Source organism: Seriola lalandi, unplaced genomic scaffold (assembly GCF_002814215.2).
Source record: "Seriola lalandi dorsalis isolate HSWRI2012SDOR001 ecotype SW California unplaced genomic scaffold, Sedor1 jcf7180002054873, whole genome shotgun sequence".
Lineage (NCBI taxonomy): Eukaryota > Metazoa > Chordata > Actinopteri > Carangiformes > Carangidae > Seriola > Seriola lalandi.
The window spans coordinates 73,706-82,830 of NW_019525426.1; the positions used below are offsets into that span (position 1 = coordinate 73,706).

A 9,125-nucleotide genomic window follows, 5' to 3' on the forward strand; every position below is an offset into this window, starting at 1 on the left:
GCGGTGGTGCATTTGCGACAATAAAAAAAAGAAATAAAAGAAATTTGAAGGCGTGGCGGCTATGATTTAGCAGTGGCGGGCCGCCACTGCTAAATGAATGTAGAGGAGGAGGAGACACTGCTGCAAGTGAAACACTTACATGAAAGGCATTATATGCATTCAACAAAGATGGTGTAGAGGTTTTCTGCGACATTTTCGGTCATGCAATAGCAACCCTTCTAGAAGATTCCTGATTTCAGCATTTCCCTGCTGAATACTAGTTAGGTACACATTAATGGAATGGTTAAGTACTCCTTTCTCTCTGTGAAGCTAAGACCGATAACATCATCCTACAGCAAAGAGCAAAGGTGCTTAGGAAAAAGATGACAGAAGAAAAGTGTTGTGGCCTCACAGTGCCATCTAGTGGTAACATTTCTTACTGCACGTTAGAGTTGGAGGGCAAGCTCAAGCACTGAAGCTCATGCGGAAAATCTAATCAAACTGTCAATTTACCTTTCCCCCTTGGCAGGGTCCTCTGCCATCTGTTATTGCACAATAACACACTAACATTCATTGTCTACTAATTGGGTCCAATGTTACAATCAGAATTTATCTTTGGAGGTAACCGATGGCACGTTATTAGTCCTACTGGACATTCATGCTGGTGCATATGTACGAATCAGTAATGTATACCACTATACTTTGCGTCCTGTAACAGAGATTTAGGATTCACAGTTAAGTAAAAAAGCATATTAATTAATAATAGGTAAAGTAAGAGTAATAATAACTCTTTCAATGTAATAAACTTGAAACTGAAGCTGAAACTAGTATTCCTATCTCTGAAGATAACTAAATGTAAGAAAACGTGTATGCCATAATAAAATATTAAATGGAATTAAGTGGAACAAATCTCAAAGAAATTTAGGAGGGAAGAAAAATAATATAACAAATCACCAACAAATATGATCACTGTACATGGAATGTAATAATGTCACAAATAATTGTTGCTCTTTTTTTGCAGCTTCATTTTATAAGAAATTATTTGTCAGAGCAGAAAAGATACTCTGATGTTACCATGGACCAGACACAGACTGAAGAGGACATGATAATTGAGGCCAACAGGTAACACAGTGTTGTAATAACTTACAGCAGTGGTGAATATGTATCATTTAAACTTTTAGCAAAATCACAAGGACATTGACATTATTTTGTTGTTTATTTGTTTGTTGCTTTCAATTTGTAGATATGCATTAGCGTCGCACTTCCTTTGGGGGCTGTGGTCCATCATTCAAGCCAAGATATCCAAGATTGAGTTTGGATACATGGTAAGATAATTTCTTGTTTTATTTATTTATTTATTTATTTTATAGTCTGATGGAAAAACAAGTCACACATTCATATTCTTCACTCACCAGTATTTATTTAGTCTTTAATTTCAGTTGATCCTTCCTGGTAGTAACAATATTGTTTTGCAGGACTATGCCCAGTGCCGTTTTGATGCCTACTTCAAGCAAAAAAAGCTCTTCTCCTGAATTCCACCATGTAACATCAGACTGTACTGTCGCATTGATTTGTCCTTGTCATTCTTCATACCTAGCTCGAGTTTCTGTTAAGGTCTTTTTTCTTTGTTTTTTTGTTTTCCCCTCAGCTGTGTGTTATTGAAACTCCCAACTCTATGCAGCTCTGCTTGTGACAAGTAACATTTTGTTAGTGGTAGGAATTTCCACTTTAAGACTGTGCACAAGCACAATCTAAGCTTTCAGGCAATCCATTTTATTGAAACACCTATAGCCATAGTGTGAAACTTTTTTAGGGTAGATATAGCTCTCTAGCACTGAGTATTATTAGTATTATTTTAAGGGGCTCAGTCAATGTGATGTTCAACTATTTTATTTTATCACCCATTTTTACATGCACTTCACTTCTTTGGACCATATTTTGACTTTGGCATTGTTAATTGTTTAGCTGTGCTCTCTGTGCATGTCAGTGGTGGAGAATCCCGGTTGCCAGAGTATTCAGGTGTTTTCATTTCAGATTGAAAATCTTACTGTGGAAGGCTTTTGTGTCTTTGCTTTAGTGTTTTTAGTCATTCTACCTCACTTCTTTCTTCTCATGTTCATTCTGCATTCAGGTGAATAGATTTGATAGGGACTTATTTTAAGGGCATCCTGTGAAGGAAGAAGCAAACTTAACATTCTCACCTAGCTACTCAAAACTTTAACTATCTCATGTGTCACAGGTAGTTTTACTGTAGAGTATGTGAAAATATTCCCCACCAATCTTAAATGTTAAGTTAAAACTTTATCACAAGGGCTATTTTATTCAGTATCGCTGTAGTCAACAATACTGTTAATGTTACTAAGTGTGTGGCATTTAAGTCAGTGAAATTGGATCTTGTCTCCACTTTTAGATATCAGTTATTGACTGTACATTTCTGCTGCACCTTTAATTATCCATCCATATTTATTTCAGTTTGTTTTACCTCTGATGTCAGTCTGATTTATTATTTGTTCTTTTTTTTTTGTTTCTCTCTGCCAAGAATAACTTGGAACATTAGGTTGTATTAGGTTAACTAAAATGTCCATTTGGCACATATATGTGACCACATTAAACTGGATTGCCTAAATTAGAGCCAACAATAATTGAAATCTATGTTGGAATGAAGTGACATGACTTTCCTGTTGCTCACTTGAATGTGAAGTGGGGTTTTCAAATGTTCTAGAAGCTTTGTTTGAATCTCTTTATGATTTTTTATTTATTTACACTGTCTCCTGAACTCCTGACCGAATGCACTGCCATCAATTAACATCTCCATAATTTTGTTTTACACATAGCTGCATCAGTTTACAGAACCTTAACTGTGCCTCATTAACTGTAGCTGTTTTTATAGCAAAACTGTCCCAGAACAGTTTAATTCTGTTAGAACTTCTCTGTATTATGTTGGTCCTATTTGCACTACTAAAAATATAATTTAAAAGCAAATAAATTCATGTGCTTAGAACCTCTTTCAGTGTACCCATTTTTCTTCTCATCAGTGAAGTGCCTAAAATAAAAGATATTGTAACAAATGTATGAAACATGAAGTTACACTCATATTACTGCCATCTAACTGCAAGGTAATTTGAGTGCCCCATGATGACGTCAAGAGCAGAGTGAAGGCGGCCATGTTTCATCCCAGAGGGCTGACTGTTGTCCCACCTCCATGTGCCAAGAATAGACCAGCAGAAACAAGTCCACTGCTCAGAGATCAAGGGATACTTTTGAATCAGCTGGATTTGTTGCAGAACAAACAGGAATTCTGAGGTTAAAGTTGTTACTTTACCAGCCTTTTATTTACCATGCTGTTTCTGTTAGCACGCGGTCTTAAATCGCTGACAGCTGCTTCACTGTTTGTGCTGTGAAAGGGCATGTGACTGAGAGCTGAGGCAGGGAAAAGAAGACAAGCCGGTGGTTCATGGACTAAACTTGAACATTCTCTCCTCCGTTTTTGCATTGTAACAGTGGCTATTTTGAAGTCTCCGGGGGGCTTGCGTCACCTTATATGGAGGATTTACAGTGCCATTCTGAATTTGTAATTAGAGCAGTGGTTGTGTGTAACATCTGGTACAGACAGCTATTAAAAGTGTTTGGAATGGGTTAAACTTAGAACACTATATCAGTGAGATGAATCCTTTCAGGCAATATTTTATGACACTCTTTGAGTGGATAGGCTTATGGCTGAAATATGGACTTACAAGACTTTGGAGAGCTTTTCCAATAGTCAATACTTGGATAGCATCCCCAGGTATCAGCGATAGGCAATCATGCCAAGAAGACTCAGAGGAGTGGAAAACCAATGAGGCACTCCGGACATATCGCCTAGGAGATGGAAGTAAAACCATGGTTACTGTCCAAACCAGTACACATGCTTTCCATGTAAGTAGAAAACAAAACGATTCTTCCAGCTGTGCATGTTAATCAAAAACTAACCAAAGGCCGTAGAAGACTGACTTTAGTAATTCATTTTTAAGGTGGACCTTGGAAGACTTTCAGAGTGCAGTGAGTACTTCCGGGCCTTGTCCCAGTCCAAAATGAGAGAAACCTCAGAGAGCCTCATCCACCTGGACCATTTGTCCTCCTCCGTCTTCTACAATCTCCTTGAATTCTCCTTCTATAATAAATTTAAAGTCCCTCAGAAAGAGTTGGGCACACACATCCAGGTATGCAATCAGAGATTCAGATCTCCATAGACAATTATCCATGTCCCTGTATTGCTCTGATTCAACTCAAAACTAACCTACCACCTCATGCTTCAACCCTTTCTGACTCTGGAGGTCAGCAGCTATCTCCTGACTGAGACCTTCCTCTCGAAGTGCCTGTCAGTCCTGGCAGATGGACTCAGGCCAGATAACTGTTTATCCTACCTCAATCTGGCTCAGGAGATCTGTTGTGCAGAGCTGAAGATGACAGTGTTGACTTACATGAGTAGAAACATGATGGAGCTGTCACTCCTCACCAAGTAGGTAACACTTAATGGTATCATTAAATGATTGTATAGCTCAAATTAATTCAGTTCTAATTTTGGTAAAGCTTTGGACTGTAATCAGGATTTACTACAAGAACTGAGTTTGCCACATTTCTTTCTTGTCATTATAAAACTGATTCATCCCTCAGGTGTCTGAACGATGAGGAGAAGGATGAAATTATTAACCTGAGGATGCAAGGAGACCAATATCTCTGCAGTCTCAGGAAAGAGAACCTAACTTCTTGGAACGACCCAGAAACAGAACGAGCCCGACATATCTTCATCCTGAAAGGGTCAGAGGACAGTGAAGACTGGCATCCAGTTACAGAGCTTCCTTTCAAGGCTGATAAGTGGTGTTTCACTACAGTGGTTCTGTATAACTACCTGTACATCATAGGAGGCTACCGGCAGCGTGTGAAGAGAGGCTGGGAGTTCAAGATGGCTTCCTTTAGGTATAATCCCTTTACTCATACGTGGGCATCAACAGCTCCTCTCATTAAGGTGAGACAGTCTTCTAGCTTGTAAATCAAGCTGATCTGTCTGTCTTAACCCAAGTGAAACTTCTCTTGCCTTGTCAGTCATTTATAAGACACCAAAGTAAACTGTCACCATCTCCTGCGTCCACAGCACAGACGGCATTTCAGTGCAGTGGCCTGTGGAGGCTGTATTTACGCCGTGGGAGGCTGGTACTTGGACTCCCTGGTGACTCCGGACTCCAACACTGCTCTCTATACAGCTGTAGAATGCTATGATCCATGGGAGGACACATGGAGGTTTGTGTCCTCTTTGTCAGTGTAAACCAGCTGGCAGGTTTGTGTAGCACTGGATCTAAGCTTTTCTAATTGAAATGTTTCCCCTTCAGAAAAGCATTCTTCAGTCATTTGTTGGTGCACTGGTGACTGAAAATAATCTCTGTCTTAGGTTTGTCTCCTCCCTGCCACTCACTGACTTCCAGTTTACTGTGTCCTTGTCCCATGATGTGCCCCTTGCTACTAGCCATGGACACTGTCTTTATGTGTTGGGGAGTATCCAGAGAACTGGAGAGAAACTGCTGCTGCAGTACAACACGAGACAAGGTACAGCGGTACAGCTCTGTTTGATCAGAACATGGTTTTATTTCCGGCTCAGAAAGCTCATACTTGTCTTCTCCATTGCTTTCAGCTCAGTCCACTCACTTTAGATTTACAGTTTAGACTGTTTCCTCACATGCTCATCAGGACATATATAAAAAACGGTGCCTCTGCATTTTCTCTTTGCTCTAGACTCCTGGTGTGAACTACTTCCCACCCTCACCAGAGCAGATGCAGATCTTCCTACTCTTTACTTCCTGGGTGTCACTGACAGGCTGCTTGTGATTGGTGGAAACAACTCGGAGAACGTTGTAACATCGTTCTGTGTGCAGTCACAGAAATGGGGACAGGTAAGAATCAGGTAACAAGAGACTGAGACTGTGTTTACCAAAAAAATCCATCACTACTTCCTCACAGTCAGAGATTCCTGAGTTATGTGCATCTGAACATGAACACATCTTGTCTAGTATTTTTAAATAAAGTCAAAATTTCCTTTATGCTTTTTTCATCCAGGTGCACAGGGCTGAGAAAGTGGCATTTGCAGGACAGGGTACAGTTGCAGGTGACAAGGTCCTGATGCCAAGTATCGAGCACAATGCTGTTGCAAGGATAGATCTCAAAACTCTCTCTCTCACAGCTTTACCTCCTCTACCAGTCTCCATGCGCTATGAAGCTGTCTTTTATCTTCATTTCTAATGTTATAGAGGGCTTCATTGCTATACTGTACATTTTTTGTTAATAAATGAATGTAATAGCACTTAAGTCTCCATCTCCTGTTGACTCCATCTACTGGTTAACAGTGGGGATTATGGTTGTCACTTGTGTTTAAAAACCAAAGACTAAGGCACTGTAGTAAATCTGGGAGAAAAAAAATTTGAACACTATAGAGAACTTCAGAACTTGACTTTAATTGTAAATTATAATTGCTTTTAACTATTCTTCTGTTGGGACTTTGTTGCATATTAGACCTGTTTGTGTGCCATTATATTCTGTATGTGTAGTTTTTGCTGTTGTCGCCTGTTTATGAGATTCAAAATCTCAATGAAATGAAAATGAAATTTCATGAATAAAAATCTACAGAGCTTTCCTGAATTGTAACACCCAGTGAACTGTAACACCCAGTGTGGGTGGGTGGGGTTTACTTTTTTGTTTGTTTACACTAAAGACATTTCTTCCTTTCTTTGTTACATTATTGGTGGATTTGAAAGTTGTGATGCTATGAACTAAGCTCACACAACTGGCCACACAAGGTCACACACAATTTAGACAATATATTTTGTTTTTGTTTCTCTATACATAATCATGTTCCATTTTCCAACCATCTAATCAAATGAAAGTCATGATGCTTGAATCTGCTGATGATTTTACCCTCTCACAGTTATATCTTCATTATCATTTTGGAAAAGTGCTTGTACTCTCTGTAGGTGAAAAGGAAATGTCACATTGCTCTCAGTTACATCCTAACACAGCACTGCAACATATTCAGTTACACAGCAGAGACCTCGCGGCACATGAGGTTAGGCTCTGTCTATGTTTGGTGTCTGGTTACAAAAAGAAGCATGTCACAGATGAGAAAGAGAGAGAGGGAGAGGGGGTGGGGTTGGGGGGGGTGAGTGGTGCTGGGTAAGTGCAGACGGGAGCTCTGATCTCACTACCTGAGGAAAGCCATTTCAAGGGCACTGGAGTCAGACAGAGAGCACTCAAGCCTGAGTGCAAAGGAATTTCACTGCCTCAGTGGCAGAAACCAGTCACAGCTTGAGTGGATTGCACTGACACTGCTCGGACAACGGTAAAATATGGGCCTGCTTCTTGTTTGTTGTTCTTATTCATATCTGCATGTTGTTGTATTAGCTGCGGAGGTTTTTGTGACTGACAGTTGTAGAGTAAAATTAATCACATGCTGCATGTCCAAAAAGGTAATGGTGAAAATGCTAAATGATCGACATCTTTTCATGTCTTGTACTTCATGTGTCATTTATGTCAAATGTTAGGTGGAAATCATGATGGGGAAGTACAATCACACAGAGCTCAAACATTCATTTTAGCTTTTTAAACATTTTCTAAAAAGTTGTACAGTAGAAATCATGTTGACCTTTAACGTGTCCGATAGATTCTCGCAGTATTCTCTAATACCAAAGGGTTTAGCACTCATCTGTGGGTTGTACTCTGTGTTTATATTTTCATGCCCATCTCAGGTTTGTGCACATGCTCAGCCCGTGCGCCGCTATATATGGCCATTGAACTTTGTCCCACTTGGTGACTGTTCAGTCATATGACATGGAAAAAGAAATCCTAGACCTGTTACCCTGGCCATTACATGGAGTGGCTTGTGAACTCCAAATATTTGTGTTTAGCATTTAACAAGGCCAAATCATTTAAAATACAATAACTGAACTCTTCTAGCTTTGCAACATTTCATGCTGACATCCATGAATCCCATATCAGTGTCCTTTCTTGTCACATTATGAGCAACCACTACAGACAAACAGTGCAACTTTCTCTTAAGTAATTTAACAACTGTGAGTCAGATCTGTCAAAGTCTGCCTATGTTCTTGTTACTCTTTATCAATTTAATGTCTATTGAGTTATTTTAGAGGTTAATTAGCAAAAAAAATAGATGTTACTCTTATTTAATGCCACCATAGCAGTGAATTAAATATCTCAAGATTCTAACAATGTTGAGATGAATTAAATTGAAATTTGGGTTATTACTGCAGGCGCATTTCCATGGGAGATTGTAAGAAATAAAAGCGTTATCTAATCTTCAGATATTAAGGGATATGGCTAATGGACATTGAAATCTTGGAAGGACCTTCATCTAGAGCTGAAACAAAACAACATACATTGTTTGATGACATTTAAAGTATAGATGACATAAAAATTACTTAAGAGTTTATGTGATTTTTGTGTTAACATTAAAACTTAAATATAAGGTTAACAGATTAAATAATATTTCAGACTGTGAAATGTGTTAGTGCTAAGTTTAAGGTTTTTTAATTATTTTTTATAATATCATTATTCAAATATTATATATTTTTAAATATTCCAGTCAGAAACCTGATAATTTCCCTTTGCTTTTCATGTTAGTAATACCCAGCGATGGCTGAGGCGCATCAGGCGGTGGGCTTCCAGTTCACCGTGCGCCCTGATGGTGTGGACCTTAAGCTGAGTCAAGAGGTCATCAAAAACATCTACCTATCAGGAGTGACAGCATGGAAGAAGAAGGCCATACAATTCAAGGTATAGCCAGATATACCTCTGGTTATCACTGTTCAAAAAATGTGGAGTCACTCATGATTATAGTTTAGTATTTACAATGCGTGTGTTTGTGCATTTGCTTTCACGTTGTCTGAGCAGAGCATAGGACACAAAGATTCATGCTGTGTTTATACTGAATCCTGTTTTTTTATTCACAGAATGGAGTATTGGCTGGAGTCTATCCAGCCAGTCCGTCCAGCTGGCTGATAGTTGTGATTGCCATGATGAGTTCCTTGTATATACGCATAGACCCCTCTCTAGGAATGATTGACGCCATCAAGGATAACCTACCACAAAGGTCAGAACCCCCCCCC

The 9,125-nt window shown here is 39.2% G+C and overlaps 3 protein-coding genes across 5 annotated transcripts in view; all 3 read left to right on the plus strand.

Annotated features, from left to right (window-relative positions):
* chkb (choline kinase beta) overlaps window positions 1-2,984 on the plus strand; it is a 9,616-nt gene extending 6,632 nt beyond the window's left edge. The window contains exons 9-11 of the mRNA XM_023428313.2: window positions 1,001-1,101; window positions 1,223-1,304; window positions 1,455-2,984. Of these exons, the coding sequence (XP_023284081.1) occupies window positions 1,001-1,101; window positions 1,223-1,304; window positions 1,455-1,511 (240 nt within the window). The 3' untranslated portion in view covers window positions 1,512-2,984. The remainder of the gene's footprint in view (window positions 1-1,000; window positions 1,102-1,222; window positions 1,305-1,454) is intronic.
* A 160-nt stretch (window positions 2,985-3,144) lies between these two features.
* LOC111671206 (kelch repeat and BTB domain-containing protein 13) lies at window positions 3,145-6,639 on the plus strand. 2 transcript variants are annotated; one of them, XM_023428255.2, is made up of 8 exons: window positions 3,145-3,894; window positions 3,990-4,178; window positions 4,293-4,477; window positions 4,633-4,984; window positions 5,111-5,256; window positions 5,405-5,559; window positions 5,746-5,914; window positions 6,067-6,639. In XM_023428255.2, the coding sequence occupies exons 1-8, from the start codon at window positions 3,643-3,645 to the stop codon at window positions 6,128-6,130; spliced, it is 1,512 nt and encodes a 503-aa protein (XP_023284023.1). In that variant the 5' UTR covers window positions 3,145-3,642; the 3' UTR covers window positions 6,131-6,639. The 2 variants fall into 2 exon arrangements, with proteins under 2 accessions (XP_023284023.1, XP_023284022.1); XM_023428254.2 differs by having other exon boundaries at window positions 3,148-3,894; window positions 5,746-5,903.
* A 537-nt stretch (window positions 6,640-7,176) lies between these two features.
* Window positions 7,177-9,125, plus strand: part of cpt1b (carnitine palmitoyltransferase 1B (muscle)) — a 9,651-nt gene continuing 7,702 nt past the window's right edge. Inside the window, exons 1-3 of one of the 2 annotated variants that reach the window (XM_023428324.2) lie at window positions 7,177-7,342; window positions 8,641-8,793; window positions 8,970-9,109. In XM_023428324.2, the coding sequence (XP_023284092.1) occupies window positions 8,653-8,793; window positions 8,970-9,109 (281 nt within the window). In that variant the 5' untranslated portion in view covers window positions 7,177-7,342; window positions 8,641-8,652. Of the gene's footprint in view, window positions 7,343-8,640; window positions 8,794-8,969; window positions 9,110-9,125 lie in introns of those variants that run through there. The other variant, XM_087179831.1, reaches the window with a different exon arrangement.